The sequence below is a fragment of the Trichoderma camerunense genome, assembly GCF_050948025.1.
Source record: "Trichoderma camerunense strain CBS 138272 chromosome Unknown V8C40scaffold_29, whole genome shotgun sequence".
NCBI lineage: Eukaryota > Fungi > Ascomycota > Sordariomycetes > Hypocreales > Hypocreaceae > Trichoderma > Trichoderma camerunense.
The window spans coordinates 80544-96367 of NW_028145341.1; the positions used below are offsets into that span (position 1 = coordinate 80544).

A 15824-nucleotide genomic window follows, 5' to 3' on the forward strand; every position below is an offset into this window, starting at 1 on the left:
GCAAACACTCCTTAATCAACCAACAAAACTCCATCTCCGACTGAACCGAAACCAAAACACCAAGGATCTCCGTCACCATGGCCTACCTCCTCACCTCCCTCTGCATCTCCCTCGTCGTCCTCGCCACAGCGCTCTTCCTCACCCGATCCTGCTGGCTCCGCCGCCTCCCGGGCTCCGACTACCTCTACTCCCGCCTGCCCTCCACCTTCGCGGGCGACATCGAGGCCGGCCTCTCCAGCAGCACCTTTGACCTCAGCGGCAACGTCGAGGACGGCGACGGCCGCGCCGGCCTGGACGACGAGAGCAAGGCCGAGATCCTCAAGATCATGAAGAAGAGGCGCCTGCCGTTTGACCAGGCGCGCAAGGTCTACATGGAGAACAAGTTCAAGGCCAACGGAATTGGCGCCGACGGACGGCCAAGAGACCCCAAATTTGTCAGCTTCTCATGAAAGCGTTGAGCGACTTACCTGTGCAGTACAGCGCTGCGTGTCTGGAGTCTCGAATCTTTTATACAACAAATATCCCTATTCGCCATTTGGAGCATTTTTCGCGGAGCCTTTTCTTTTCTTTTCTTTTTCTTTTTCCTTATCTTTTTATCTTTATTCTTCTTTTTATTTTTGGTCCTCTCTTCGTTTCTTTTTTTTTAACCTCTTTTGCTTGTCGCGCTTGGCCGCACACGTATCCATTCATTGTCCTCTCTCAAACTCTTTTTATTCTCTTGTTCCTTTGTCATTTTAAACAAGACAGAAATTCTGGCGGTCAGAAAATAAGTCAGTGGGTGTATGCAATATACGGCCAACTCCTCAAGACGAGCGTCACTTGGATTTTTTGTTCTTCATTCTTTTGTCCGAGCTGGAGTTTGGGAAAATGCCTTATTATTATTACATCGCCGGGTTATAGACGCCGGTGCATTTGATATCAGTCATCAAATGAAATATACTATAACTTTATCATTCAACAGACATTTTTTTCGTGATCCCATGTCCTCTAAACGCCTCTGCCACCCAAATGCCTGACAAAAACCCAATAGTGAAGCCCCATGATTACCATGGGATTCCCTCTCATTATCCTCCCAATAGAATTTTGTAAACTATGTACACAGCAGGTAAGAATAAATATGTGGCGGCAGATTATACAAAATATTTGGCACCAATCAGGCACCTCGCCGTAGCGCGACCTTCAACGTCGCGCCAGAGGGGGATGGGACTTTTCATGGTCGTAAAAACGTCGCAAAGAAGGCTTGTTGTGCGAGAAAAGATGTGCGCACTTATTTGTTCTTCTTGGTCGCCAGATCAGGGACGTAGGTTCGGTCGTCGGAACCCTCGACCTCCTTGACAGTGGCGTCGACCTCCTTTGCCTCGTCCTTCCACTTCTTCTCGGACATCTTGACCTCCTTCTCGAACATCCAGGCCTCGGGCATCTTGTAGGTTCCGCCCATGCGGTCAAAGGCAGTGAAGAACTGGCCGTAGTTGACCTCGAATCGAGAGTGGTGCAGCGAGTGGCAGGCAGCACCGTTGACGACCGGGTTGTTGGTGAGGTACTCGCCGTCGTGGATCATAATGGTCCAGAAGTTGACAAAGACGAAGAGGAAGACGTAAGACATCTTCTGCAGCGGGAAGATGAAGGGGAAGACGTGGTAAGGGATGGACTGCATGAAGCCGTCGACGGGGTGGAAGGCATGGCTGGCAAAGGGCGTAGGCATGATCCACTTGTGGTGAGGCTTGTGCAGGTACTTGTAGACCCAAGGGTGGTGCAGGTATCGGTGAATCCAGTAGATCCAGAAATCGGTGAAGACGAGGAAGAGGGGGAACTGGAGGATGTTGTACCACAAGCCAGGTCCCTCGGAGGTGATGTCGTAGAGCTTGCCGAAGCCGCGGACTTCGAGCAGGAAGAGCGGCGCAGTGAGGAGAGACATGAAGGGCATCGACTTGTTGGTCTGGACGATCTCGAGCCAGATCTGGTTCTTGATATACTTGGGGTGGTTCATGGTGCGCTTGTCAAAGATGAAGACGTAGGACAGGGTGGCGAAGATGAAGTAGACAATAAGACCAAAGATCCTGACGTCGCGAACGTGTTAGCCAGACTGTCTGTCACCAAGAGGAGCTGTATAGGTGTTGAAAGGGGCGGGGAGCCTGTAATTTGGCGACCGCGTTCTCAAGTCGAGATCCAGAGCAGAGCGGAGCGAAGTCACCTACCATGTAATGAGGTAAAGCGTGACGAACTGGCGCCAGGCGTTATCTCGAGGAAGAGAGCTCAGGTACGCAGCGGGATAAGGCTCGACCTGAAAGTACTTGGTCGCGGGCTTGTAAGTCCATGATGAGTAGGCCGCTGAAGCATTGGCCGCCGTGGCCTTGGGGAAGTCGTACGGCGCAGGCTGCAGAGGGAACAGCCAGGCGTAGGCGTGGTCGGCGATGAAGGTGTCGGTGAGCTCGAGCACGACATCCATGATGGGCAGAGCAGAAACTGAAACCGAAGTGCTAGCAACTCAAAACTCAAGAGTGAGTGTTGTCGCAGATTCGGAGTTGGCGGGCAGCCCGGTCAAGTCGCGGCAGCAGGGCCAATTTAAATACTGAGCCTAGACAGGCGACGGTCTGGGGGAGGATGGGATAGACGAGAGGGAAAAAAAATAAAAACTGGGGCGCAAGTTCAGGGGTGCAACGCGGATCCCGATTGAGCTTCGGCGCAAACGTGGAATTAAGTGAGAAGGTTAGTAGGAGTAGGGGGGAGGGATCGATCAGATAAGTTTCGATTGTCGAGGGTCGCCACTTGTCGTCATGGAGATGCTGCTGTTGTAGCGGTGGTGACCTCAATTGGAGAAGCTGTGAATAGAGCAGAGAACAGAGATCGAAGAGGCGAAAGAAGGACCAGCCACTGTTTTCGATCTGGTTTCCAATGCAATGTAATGGCAAACAAATAGAGCCCCGTTGTCAGGCTCTTCTTTATATAGCTGGCCCCGTATATCGCAGGATGAGGTGCATCTCCTACGCGATTCCGTATCTTCCCTCCCACACTCACTCACACTACCATTCACGCTCTCTCTGCTCATCAAACTTCTTCCCCCCTTTCCCGGAGCTGCAACGTCCCGGCGCCAATAGGTGGTCTGATTCACACCACAGAAATGTCCGAACATCTACGGCTCTCCGAGTCCAGCGCATCAAATTGGACCGCCGAGCGGAGCCGAGTGGCCAGAGAGGAGACTGAAATGTGCTGATATAACGGATGGTGCCTGAGACGCGACGTCGATAGGCGGGTTTGCCTTATATAAGCCGCATCCGTTGCGGGGCCCGGCGATCGCATTCGTATCGATAAAGAACACGAACACGACTTCGAGAACTTCAATCTCCATCCTTGCGGCATTCTTCTGCGGCGAATATCCACAAATCCAAATCCTGCTCTCTTTCTCCGTCGCTTCGGATTGGGCAGGCAAATCAGAGGCCATTTTACTGATGGCAATGAAGGGCAGCTTCGGTTTTATCGTCCCAATACTCCGTACTATCAACTTGCCATTCCCACTCACACTGGTGTTCTGACCGCTACTATCGTATATCACAGCCTAACTGGTACATTACCAATGGCCTTTTGTTAGGCCTCTCTCGGCTATCAACATATATTACAATAGTTCATCGTCGAGTAATGGCAAATAATCTGAGCACGCATTAATTACTCTTCTTCAATTCGGCTGGACAACCTAACCTCCATCGCGCCTCCTCGTCTCACCGCGTTCAAACACTCTTCATCTGATTAGACCACATATAATAAGCGTCGTTTTCTATATGCATCACATCCCACTAACAACCAAATGGGCCACAGGCACCACCTCTATCACGCTGCCGCTATACCTGTATGATCTGCCTCCGTCTAGATCGGGCGAATACTGTAGTAAGCAGGTAGGGTTGCAGAATCACACAGCGCAAATGCCATGACACCCGGACCCTTGGTTGGGAAACCCAATGGATTGCTATGCTTCTTTTTTTTCCACTCACTCAATTCACGTACATATCCAAGGTATCGGAATCTGCTAGTATCATTACTCTGCAAGGAGTGACTCTCACAATAAACTCTTTGTCATGATGCTACCTTTTATTTTGACAGCTGTGCCCGTCCCTTTAACAAAGTTCACATCACGTCGAATGATGGCGTCAAAGATGTGGAGAGAAACCGATGCCATGCCGTTGATGGAGACTGCGTGATTAACAGCAATGTCAATATGTCATGTCTTCATGCCCGAACTGCTCCACGGTTGCCGAATGTCCGGGTCCAACTTACACTGACAGCATCTCCTTCGCGGTGGGTTCGGCATGAGCCCGGCATGTTGGCCAAGGGCAGCTTATGTACGAGCACAGGTGTCAATCCAGCTTAGCACTCCACAGCATTCTTTCGCGTTTCGTGCCTGGGATTAATTGCGGGTAGATTCCCGACCCTAGCCTTGAGCACTCTTGGGAAAGTTTGCCGGGTGACATAGCGCCTGTGCTAGGGGGTTTGTTTGAGATTGATGCTTGAAATGCAGTGTGCGGGCGGCGGAGTATCATCGGCAGCGAAATGTTTCGCATGAAGGCATATCGACTCAACAAGCAAACAATGAACGCTCTAGCCAATCCAACTACGGTGACACTGAATTGTTACTAGTAAGTAGGCATCTGTTACCCCGAGTGCGATTTAGTAGTTAGGCTGCGTGCGATATTGTGTGTAGTACATAAAAAAAAGCACCTACTCGGAACCGGAGTCGGGGTTTAATCGAGTCGAGTTGAATCTTTGTAGGGTAAGTGGATGGGGCAGGCCCAGCACGAGGCCTCTCGATCTCAACGAGGGCATTTCCACTTGCGGATCGCGATGCACGCACAAGTTTGTGGCGTTTACTATTGCAAAAAGGAGTTGTTTCCGATACCCACGTCATGGTGGTCACGCAGGACATTAAGTGTGCAACCACACAACTCCATAGCACACCAGACTTCGAGTACATGCATGTAGCTATCTCACTAAAGCATAGAAGGTCTCATGAGTGTTTTTGTCTGATGCAGATAACTGGTGGCGATGTTTCTTTACGCGGACACTATGAGTGGAAGATTCCAGCCGCTGTTACGACTACTACTAGTCTACAGAGACTCTGCATACTCCACGTCGGAGTTTACGCATATTGATGGCTTCAAACTAAACAAACGCGTCTGATGCCGGGCCTGTTTGACGCTACCCGCTAGACAGCCCCAAAGCAGACTTCATCCCGCCTCTAATTATACCCTGGACAAGCACTCCCAAAGCACAAGCCATGATCAAAAAGCACTACCTTACTCCGTACTGGGTACAGATAGGTATGTGTATCGTATGTGCCATGAGCCCGATGGCGGCCCGTGAAAAGAGCTTTCCAAGACATGCGTGCATACAACCTGACACCTGTTACATGGTAGGATCGCTGGGCACCACCTACAGTAAGCCGCAGATGGCCAATCCTACCAGGGGACTAGATTAAGACACGCACATGTTGGGGTGGCTGCCACGGAGAAAATCAAGCATCATCTCACAGATAGGAAATACTGTATGGTACACGAAGCATGGGTGGTATTTGAGCAGCAAGGGGGGCGGGAAGAGACAAATGGGGATGGCAATGGAAAAAGGAAAAGCGGGGGATGGAAAAAAGAGGATGGATGTTAGCAGTGCTGGGTTAGAATTACGGAGTACGTATCCGGCCAGACACACACACACAAGATCTAGAAGCAGGCAAACGAGGCTGCCAAGACATCTTTCCATCGGCGGTCCTCAGCCTCATGTGGCTGACCGGGGGAGAGGTTGCGAGACACATGTGCCGCGTGGGTGACAAATAAGAAGAAGCGGCAACGTCTGCATGCAAACGGCCAAGTTCAACGACTGGTACGCAAGAAAAGAAAAAAAAAAAACAAGAAATAAGAAAAAAGGAAAATAGTGAAGACAAAAAAGAGTGAGGGCGAGGATATTAAACCGCTACTCTGTTTCTGGCGGCACTTTGTTTGATGCCGAGTTCAGCTCGGCTTAGCCCAGCTTCTCTTTTTCAGGGGCAAGGGTCAACCTATCTCTGTCTGATTCAACCGTCTTTGACTCACCTCTGAGGATAGTAGTCGACAAACGGTCGGACACTTTATGCTAATAATAAGTGACTCAGACTCAAGGGAAAGGAATGAATGAATAAATGAGTCTCGAGCTCGGATAGTGCACATGGCGCCTCCATGTTCGGATACCGGGTTAGGCCTCGATGTGCTTCGTGCGTGCGTGCGTACATGCGTGCGTGTGTGTCGTACAAATAATCACAAACAAAAACAAAACCCACAGCGCAGTTGAATCGACAAAGGAGGACAGACAGGGCCCCCTAAGCCGCAAGTGGGTGCAGTGCAGAGCCAGGTACGGTAGTACGAGCACAAGCACTTGGGCGATGGATATCATGGGGAACAGACTTGGCTGGGCTGGGCTGGATGTGGCTGGTGTTGTTGGCTGGTGTTGGGCTTGGGCTTTGCGAGACTGAGACCCGCTCCAACAGCCCCTTGTCAGCGCTGGGACCGGGTGGGCCCCGTTGGTGGTGCCGGGCCCCACACGCTGCAGCCCACTTTTTGCATCCCTGCGTTTTTGTGACGGAACCAGCAGCAGTTGGTGTTAGCACGATGTGGGCATTCGACGGACGGGTTGCACAGTGTTTTTGCCCCTTAGTAAGCCAGTCCCAGGCAGAGCAGAGCAGAGGCAGAGGCCGCGACGTGAACACTCGCCGTGCAGATGCCCATCAGGGCTAAGCTGGTGCCCCACCGTGCCGGGCTGGGCCTCTGCACCGGCCCTGCTGCTGGGGAACGGGCGGCGGATTGGGAAGCCAGGATGAGGGTACGTAGAGAGGAGACCGAGGGGGGGCGCGCTTGAAGGGGGGCTGAAAGGCGCTTACAGGTACATGCGGGTTGCGGAGCTTTGATTACGGAAGGACGGAATACAGACTGGACGGGGGGACTGGCTGTATGTGTGATGACCAGCAGATACAGATGACGATGGCCGATGAGAGGGCTACGAGTAGGTATATACGCCTCTTTACCACTTTGGCTTGAATGAGCGCGCCGCCTCACCGGAAAAGACAGCAAAAGTCAAAACATCTCACCGAAAAGCATCAATTTGACATCTCAACCCCATTATTTAAGGTACATGACGGGTTAAGTCGTGGTATGGAGTTTATCTCACCTTACCTACATAGCACTACTACCTGTAGTAGGTAGGTTGTGGCATATAGTCTACCTACTATGAGCCACCCCGTGCATGTGTGTGTGCATATGCATGGCGTGCTCTGGTCTGCTCTATTCTGCTCTACTCTGCTCCATTGCCGTGTAACAGACTCACTTGCGCTCTTCTGCCCGTTGTGTGACCCCAGGTGAAGATGAGGTGTATGAGTACATTACCTAGCAGTATTTATCTCCAGGTACATACTCATAATCCGTGGACCTCTGCACGGCTACGGTAACCACCTGTGCTACCCGCTCATTTAGTCCCCATCCAGCATCCAGCGTCCGGTACGAGTTCAGTTCTCGTAGCACCGCGACAACTCGTTGATGCCATGCCCCATCCCATGCCAGCCCGCGCTACTGCACACCCCTAAAAAGAACAAGCACGCCCCCAAGAGAAAAAAGAAGACGACAGAACCCCATCCCAAGGGCAGAAATGGCCCGAGCTTCCTACTTCCCACCTCCCACCTCCCACGCCCCTGCCCGGCTGTGCCAGACACTTTGGGGCCCGGCTAGCGGGAGTACATGCAGCCCCTGTCGCCTGTACATGTGGGTGCTGGAGCCCCCCAAGAGTCCCCTCCCCGTGGATGCGTGGATTCGCGCGTGCGGTGGCCCGTGCCCCAAGTACCGCCAGGTACATGCGGCGGTCGTCTGGACTTGGGCTGCATGTACAACGAGGCGCCCCCCTTGGAAAAAGCCCCCCCCAGCTGCCTGTGGTCAGGCTACGAGCCCCGAGACGAGAAGCCTGCTCGCTTCAAGTGCTCCACCGAGTTACCTTATTCCCCCAGCCGCGACGCTGTACCTCCAAAGTTCCTCCTCTCACCTTTTTCTCTTTCTTCTCCTTGGACAAACCTCCCACGCCTCGAATCACGTCCCGTCGCTCCGTGGACGCGCGATCCCCAGGCCCTGGCCACGAGCTTTTCCTTCCCACCGCCCGCCCGTCTCATCATCGCCTCTGCCGTTCAGCCTCGGCCGGTCGAAGCTAGAATTTTTTTGAACATCATCATTTTTTTGGAGGGTGTTTCGATTCGCGGGCTTCGATAGAGCCTCGTTGAGAAACTCGGCACTCCGGCAATCCCGCCTGCTGATCTCCGGATCGAGGCGACAGCTGGTCTCAGGAATCGCTTGACATTGCCTCCTGCTTCACCTCCCGATCCGATCGATTGTCGCGCCGCGCACCGTCGCCCTGCCTCCTATTTCAGTCACTCAGCCCGTCTCGATCAATCATGTCCATGTATTCCCATCGCGGCATGGGCGCTGTGCCCCCCGGCAACGCTCGCCTCAACGAGCTGCTGGAGCAAATCAGGGCCGAATTCGATAGCCAGCAGCGTCAGAGTGAAAACTTTGAGCATCAGAGTACGCTTCCCTCGCAACTATAAACTTCCCTCCCCCGCCGCCTCCCTTGCGCTGTGACAAGGTGGAACCTTGAAACTACGAGTGAAAAAAAAGGAGGAGAAAGATGGAGAGAGAGAAAATGAAGGGAGAAAAACAGAAAGAAGAAAACGATCAAGGTTGCCAAGCAATGGAATTCTGGGCTAACAGGGTGAATTTAGTCTCGGCGCAGGTCAGCGAAATGCAGCTGGTGCGAGAAAAGGTCTATGCCATGGAGCAAACCCACATGACGCTCAAGCAAAAGTAAGCAAACCTTCTATATGGGCACACGGCTTTCATGCAGCGCTAACCGCATCTGCCTTTCCCTACAGGTATGAGGAAGAAATCAACATGCTGCGACATCAGCTCGAGGTTGCTCGCAAGGGAGCTCCGCAGTCCGGACTCCAGGGACCTCCTCAGCACGCCGGCCCGTCTCAGCAGCCTCCCTCGATAGCGCCCGGGAATGGCCTCTTTAGTGGAATCATGGCCGGCAGCCAACCCGGAGGCCTTGCGCCGCCTCAGCCTCAGGCTCCCCCTCAGGAGCAGCAGATGGGCCCTCACCATCACCAGATGGCTCAAGGTCCTCCAGGACTGCCCGTCGCCCCTCCTCACCCTAGCGCACAGCAGCAGCAGCAACAGCAGCAACAACAGCAGCAGCCTCAGCAGCAGCCGCCGTACCAGGCCTACCCCCCCAACACCATGCCTCAGCCTCCGCCAAGCACGGCCTCGCCTGGTCCGGGCCGGCGAGCCATGGCCCGTCCTCCGGGTGCCGTCGGGCCTGCTACCCCCCAGATCAACACCCCCGTGCCGTATCCCGGCAATGCTCAGTCCCCGCAAGTGAGCCACCCGACCCCCGACCACGCTCGCATGAACCCTCGAGCCCCCCCTCCTCCCATTAGCAATGCTCTGGGCGATCTCGAGGTCGATGCTGTTGCTCCCCACAATAAGAAGACGGGCAACGACTGGTATGCCATTTTCAACCCGCAGGTCCAGCGCGTCTTGGACGTTGACCTTGTCCACTCCCTGACCCACGAGAGTGTCGTGTGCTGCGTCCGCTTCAGCCACGACGGCAAGTACGTCGCCACCGGATGCAACAAGTCGGCCCAGATTTTCGATGTCCAGACTGGCGAAAAGGTTTGCGTCTTGGAGGACCACAGCGCCACCGACATGGCTGCCGATCTCTACATTCGAAGCGTCTGCTTCAGCCCCGATGGCCGATACCTGGCCACCGGTGCCGAGGATAAGTTGATTCGGGTAAGCAAACCAAAGCTTGGCAGACTCCAATCTCCCCACACAGCTCTGAGACACTAACATTGATTTCCATCTTTAGGTGTGGGATATTGCTACCCGAACCATTCGTAACCACTTCTCGGGCCACGAGCAAGATATCTACTCGCTCGACTTTGCCCGCGACGGTCGTACTATTGCGTCGGGTAGTGGCGACAGAACCGTGCGTCTGTGGGATATTGAGCAGGGCACTAACACCCTCACTCTTACGATTGAGGATGGTGTAACCACCGTTGCCATTTCCCCCGATACACAATTCGTTGCCGCCGGCTCCTTGGATAAGAGCGTTCGCGTTTGGGACATTATGACTGGCTTCTTGGTCGAGCGATTGGAGGGACCCGATGGGCACAAGGACTCCGTCTATTCAGTGGCCTTTTCGCCCAACGGCAAAGACCTGGTCAGCGGCAGTCTGGACCGGACGATCAAGATGTGGGAGCTCAGCTCCCCTCGTGGCCCTCCCAGCGCTGGCACTAAGGGCGGCAAGTGCGTCAAGACGTTTGAGGGTCACCGAGACTTTGTCCTGTCTGTTGCGCTGACCCCTGACGCCAACTGGGTCTTGTCCGGCTCCAAGGACCGCGGCGTCCAGTTCTGGGATCCCCGAACGGGAACGACCCAGCTCATGCTTCAGGGACACAAGAACTCGGTCATTTCCGTTGCCCCGAGCCCGCAAGGAGGCTACTTTGCAACCGGCTCAGGCGACATGAAGGCTCGCATCTGGTCCTACCGCCCTTACTAGAAGCCATACCCGGGCACTGAGAGGAACCCGATCGTGCTTGACTCAATTCCAGCGCGATATTGAGACGTGAAAAAAGAACGAAATACGCGAATAGAGCCCTCGCCACGAGGCCAAAAAGCAACACGACTTGGTTTGGAAATTGGGGAGAAGAATGGATGGTCTTGGGGGAGGATTTAGAAAAATTCCGCCCCCGCCCAAACTGCTCTTTATACCTTGGAATATGCGTTACGAGGCAAGATTATTGGGGGAGGGAGTGGTTATTATCAACTTACAAAGGCTGGCGCACAAGGTGGGAAAGCACAGCCTTATTGAACATGTACGGTATGAGGGAGGCCAAGTAGGGTTTATTAATTCGTCGGCCTTGTTTATCTTGATGTTTTTTTTTGTCTTTAGTTTTTATTTTTGGTAATGAAAACGAACTTTTTATGCAATGTAAATGAATGAATGTGAAACTCTTTTATTGCGAATCCTGAAAATGCGTATTGATGTTGGCAAAAGCCGGGGTATCTATAGATGAAACATGACTGGCTGAAAAGACAAATGTTGCTGGCTTTGGTTACGTCAAGGAGCCGAAGAGGCTGGATAGAGCGTCCCCCTTTGCCTTTTTCTTCTTCTTTTTCTCTTTTGATGAAATTTCCTTTGATTTTGACTTGGATGGTTTTATAGCATCTCGATCGAGCTTCTCGCCTTGTTGTTCGTCTGAGGGAGGTTGGATAGTGGATTGTGTTTTTAGGCGCTCTGTTGGCGGGGGTTGTTTCTGGCGAGCTATAGCGACGCCTTTATCCTGGTGTACGTCATTGGCGCGGGTAGTTGAGGATGATGGCGGAGGAATAATTGGTTGATCGAGAAGTTGAGTGAGGGCTGTATGTGTGCGGGCGAGGATGGCGAGGAGGAGAAGGCCGAGGGGAGCGTGTTGGTTGTCTGCGGCGAGTTGTGAAAAGGCTCTATTATTCCCCAGGTCAATGACTGAAATTGTTGTTTTTTTAGAGTGTAGTTGAGGTTGTTTGTTACATGTATGCTCTGGAGATGAAGTGCTTGTTGAGCCAGATTGCGCGCGGAGGAGGAGACGAGACATCTTGTTTCCGACGAGGAGAAGTTAGGTCGTCGATGAGGGCGCGGATGGTTCGACGGAATATGCGGAAGACGGGCCACCAGTGGGCGAGGCGGTGTTGGTTGTGGTGGCGGTGGTTGAAGGCGTTGAGGATGGGGAGGATGGGAGAGAGGGAGGTTGTTGCTGCCGTTGACGAGCTCATTGCGTAGGGAGTTTGGTGATGGTGGAGTTGGTTGTAGATGCGGTTTTGGAGATCCAAAATGGTAGTTTGCTTTTTTGGTGAGATAAGAGTTGATTTGCGGCTGATAGTGGCTGATAAGGGAGCTGGGGCGGGTGGATTAGGTGCCGTAATGGGTTGGTTTTAGTGTGTGTGGAGGGGGGATCATGTGAGATTGATTGATACTACAACGAAGGGGGTTTTAATTGATAAAGGTGAAAAGTAATCGAGATGGATTGGCTGTTATCGAGATTGAAATAGAAGTGAAATAGAAGAAGACAAGAATTATCTTTGGAAACAATAAATGAAGTAAATAGGGAAATAGAGACAGCATCAATCGCCGATCAATCAATCAAATGTCGGATGACGATGTTGGTGCTGCCAAGGTGCTAAAACACACAAGCTGCATATCCCATCAATGTACGAGTAAATGCAAGCATGTACTCACTTTAACCCAGACAGAAGAGCTACCTCGGCCATCACCTCTCCGCCCGTACAAACCCAGGTACTCCCATGGCCAAACCATCCCCCCCACACTCTCATCTCCATCGCGCGCAAAAAAACAAGATAAGCTCCCATGCATGAGGCCATGGTCCCAACTCCAGCCTAGTTAGTCAGTCTAGCTTCTCTCGTTCCCTCTTCCAGCTTTGACCAGGTGAGCATTGGACTTGGATTCTAGCGACCGAATAGCCTCCGTTTGACCTGCTGTTAGGAGCTAGGTATTTTAACATGGTTGTGTTTTTCCCTTGTTGTTTTTAGCGCATGATACGAGTATGATAATGGGGTGTTTGCGCTGAAAGGACCAAGGGCAAGGGGGGGTTGGTGCCACCCCTCACTATCTCGTTGCCGCCTGTGATCACACGCAGTTGGGGATATCTTCTTGTTTTCTCTGGTTTTCTCCGCCATTCTTCTTACTTTTCGCACGTTTCTCCCTTGTTCCGCGAGTCGGTTCATTCATAGAAACACACCGCTATTTCTCTTTTCTTTTCTATCCAAACACATTGGATCGCGCATCATCCCCATACATGATATAGACATCCAAACCACCAGAAGAAAAAAAAAGTTGACCTCATCGCCACGCGGCTACCAGCGGACACACGACAAACCAGCACCGCGGCTTCTCAGCCCCCAATGGCGCCGCCCTCGAGAAATCCCACCACATGGGACGAGTACGACGGCCTGGCATCGCCTTCGGGCAGCGTTTCGTCAAACCCTTTCGCAGAGGAACGACCGTTGCTCGACGATGACGACGCTGACGATGGTGGCGCGCATCCCGCTGCTCGACACATTGAGCGCAGACGGTAAGCTGACAAAGAACGGGAAAAGAACAGAAGACAACTATGTTTGCGCAAACATGCTAATAAAGTCCCCCCTCGTTGCACAGGTCTTCCGTCACAGATCGTCTTGCCGCCATGGCAGATGTTGGCGGCGTCAACAGCTTCAGGTCTTTTGCCCGCAGTTGGCAGCGCGCCGCCGCGTTCCCAGAGGTCCTTCCCCGGCGCCCGAGCTTTGTCTTTGCGGCCGATCAGCAGATGGACGGTGAAGATATCGAGTACACGACAAGTCACGACGACCGCGACGATGGTGGGTTTGGGAGGCGCTCGGAGGCGTCGCCGCGGGTGGGCAGTCCCTTTGCTGGTGCTGGCTCGAGCAACAATATCGTAGATGCGCATGGCAGAGAGCGCGAAGGCAAGCAGAATGTCGACGTGGAAATGGCGAGCGGTGCGCTGCCGGCTACATTTTCTAGCCATTCGAGCATATTTGGATCGTCACCTTACTTGGCCACGCCTAGCATCATTGGTAGCTATGGCTCATATCGCAGTTATGGTACAATTGGTGGTCCATCGCTTATTCGACATCGACCGTCTGTTATTCGAATAGCACCAGGCCAGACGGAGGAGGAAGCGGCGCAAGAAGAAGATGCTGCCTATGGCGAGGAGCAGCCCATCTTGGTCAAGGAGGTGAAGCAAGGAAACAAGGTTGTTCTGACTGTCGACGGCCAGAGCACCTTGCCCCAATCCATCTTTAATTCCATCAATGCCATCATTGGCGTTGGACTGCTGAGTTTACCATTGGCCTTTAAGATGAGCGGCTGGGTCCTCGGACTCATCATTCTCACGGTGACTGCAGCCGTCACAGGGCACACGGCCAATCTGCTGGCCAAGTGCATGGATTACGATGCCAGCCTCATTACCTACTCTGACCTGGCATATGTTTCGTTTGGTACCAGAGCTCGTATCATTGTATCAGCCTTGTTTACCATTGAGCTCATTGCGGCTTGTGTTGCTCTCATCATCTTGTTCTCCGACTCGCTTGCTCTGCTGCTTCCCGGCCTGGCAAGTGTAGAAGTGTGGAAGTGCATCTGCGCCGCCATCACCCTCATTCTCAACGCTCTGCCTCTACGCTGGCTGAGCTATACTAGCATCATTGGCATCTTTTCTACCTTTTGCAGTGAGCCCACCTCTATCTTCTTATATCTGCAGTGTTCGATCAATACTGACTTATAATTTCTCACCTAGTCGTGTGCGTTGTCATTGCTGATGGCCTCATCAAGCCGGATGCCCCTGGCTCCTTGTGGGAGCCTGCTGCTACTCACCTTTTCCCTACGAACTGGTTGGCACTGCCTCTGGCATATGGTCTCATGCTCAGCCCATGGGGAGCTCACTCTGTATTTCCCTCGGTAAGAAGATACCCCTTGTGTTTTTACAATCGTCATATAATATTTTCCTAACGCTGCAAAAATCAGATTTATCGAGATATGCGCCACCCTCACAAATGGGGCAAAGGCGTTGCCGTCACTTTTTCGTTTTCCGTACGTGCATCTCCCTAAACCTCTCTCTCTATATCACTCTGAAAACAAACTAACACACACTCCCAACTACAGTACGTTCTAGACACCTGCCTCGCCATCGTCGGCATGCTCATGTTCGGCGACGGCATCGGCGAAGCCATCACCAACAACATCATCAGGAGCTCCAGCGTCCCCAAAGGCCTCACCATCTTCATGTGCATTTGCGTCACCATCATCCCCCTGACCAAACTCCCTCTCAACGCTCGCCCCCTCATCACTACCGCCGATGTCCTCTGCGGGCTTCACCACCATCACCACCATCATCATCATCCCTCCACCGGTGCCGAAGACTGGAAACCCGCCTTCGTAAGATCCTGCCAAAGGACCCTCGTGCGCGTTGTAGTCGTCCTCATCTTGCTTGGTATTTCCATCCTCTTCCCGGCGTTTGATTCCGTCTGCGCATTCCTTGGTGCGGCGTTGTGCTCGCTCATCTCCATCATCTTGCCCATCTCTTTCTACCTTAAGCTCTACGCAAAGGACGTCGAGACGAGGGAACGTCTTGTGCTGTATTGCTTGCTGGTGGTGTTTGGTGTGTTTGGTCTCATCGGCACGGTGTTTACGTTTTTGCCAAAGGAGCTTATCGGTGCTTAAACCAGAGTGATTTTGTTTTTTGTTTTATATATATCCATTCATGGCGTGGTATGTGTTGTTTTTTTGCATGGGGTTTATAGCATCTAGCATCTTTCTGGGCATTTACGATACAATTCCTTTGTTTCTTGTCAAGAGGAATTACTCATCTAGGTTGTTCGAAATATTTCAAGCGTGTTTCTTAACTTTTATGACTACTCTATGAAGCATAAGCTCTTTATTTGGCATAAACTTTCCACCTTGAAACATCTTTAAGCCCTTTATTTGGCATAAGCTTTCCCAACTCGAAACATCTTTAAGTAGACGACATTTCTAACTAAACCTTGTTTCTACTTTATTTGGTGTAACTATGTTCCTTGGCGTAAATCTGTGAGGTAACGCCACCTTTGAGCCCAAAACTTTCTATATATATGTCATCTAAGTCATGATCAAACCATTATAGTATCCGCGACATACCTCAAGTCATATACATATACCTCATAAGAATCATCAACATCATGTCACAA

The 15824-nt window shown here is 52.2% G+C and overlaps 5 protein-coding genes across 5 annotated transcripts; 3 read left to right on the plus strand and 2 right to left on the minus strand.

Moving 5' to 3' along the window:
* Positions 1 to 77: 77 nt before the first annotated feature.
* On the plus strand, positions 78 to 449 carry V8C40DRAFT_271199 (DUF2015 domain-containing protein; the record flags this gene model as incomplete). Its single annotated transcript, XM_083220257.1, has 1 exon — positions 78 to 449. One exon carries the CDS (start codon positions 78 to 80, stop codon positions 447 to 449), a length of 372 nt encoding a protein of 123 aa, XP_083067429.1.
* A 642-nt stretch (positions 450 to 1091) lies between these two features.
* V8C40DRAFT_132701 (sterol desaturase family protein) lies at positions 1092 to 2626 on the minus strand. The gene is made up of 2 exons (XM_083211074.1): positions 2196 to 2626; positions 1092 to 2057 (listed from the first exon to the last, which is right to left on the minus strand). The coding sequence occupies exons 1-2, from the start codon at positions 2444 to 2446 to the stop codon at positions 1268 to 1270; spliced, it is 1041 nt and encodes a 346-aa protein (XP_083067430.1). The 5' UTR covers positions 2447 to 2626; the 3' UTR covers positions 1092 to 1267.
* Positions 2627 to 8790: 6164 nt separating this feature from the next.
* On the plus strand, positions 8791 to 10611 carry V8C40DRAFT_278380 (WD40-repeat-containing domain protein; the record flags this gene model as incomplete). Its single annotated transcript, XM_083221059.1, has 3 exons — positions 8791 to 8852; positions 8921 to 9842; positions 9919 to 10611. The coding sequence occupies 3 exons, from the start codon at positions 8791 to 8793 to the stop codon at positions 10609 to 10611; spliced, it is 1677 nt and encodes a 558-aa protein (XP_083067431.1).
* Positions 10612 to 11055: 444 nt separating this feature from the next.
* Positions 11056 to 11935, minus strand: V8C40DRAFT_132727 (uncharacterized protein). Its single transcript, XM_083211075.1, has 2 exons — positions 11623 to 11935; positions 11056 to 11555 (listed from the first exon to the last, which is right to left on the minus strand). The coding sequence occupies exons 1-2, from the start codon at positions 11862 to 11864 to the stop codon at positions 11168 to 11170; spliced, it is 630 nt and encodes a 209-aa protein (XP_083067432.1). The 5' UTR covers positions 11865 to 11935; the 3' UTR covers positions 11056 to 11167.
* Positions 11936 to 12496: 561 nt separating this feature from the next.
* V8C40DRAFT_258655 (transmembrane amino acid transporter protein-domain-containing protein) lies at positions 12497 to 15623 on the plus strand. The gene is made up of 5 exons (XM_083218772.1): positions 12497 to 13180; positions 13264 to 14330; positions 14399 to 14559; positions 14626 to 14691; positions 14764 to 15623. The coding sequence occupies exons 1-5, from the start codon at positions 13011 to 13013 to the stop codon at positions 15319 to 15321; spliced, it is 2022 nt and encodes a 673-aa protein (XP_083067433.1). The 5' UTR covers positions 12497 to 13010; the 3' UTR covers positions 15322 to 15623.
* The last annotated feature ends 201 nt before the right edge of the window (positions 15624 to 15824 follow it).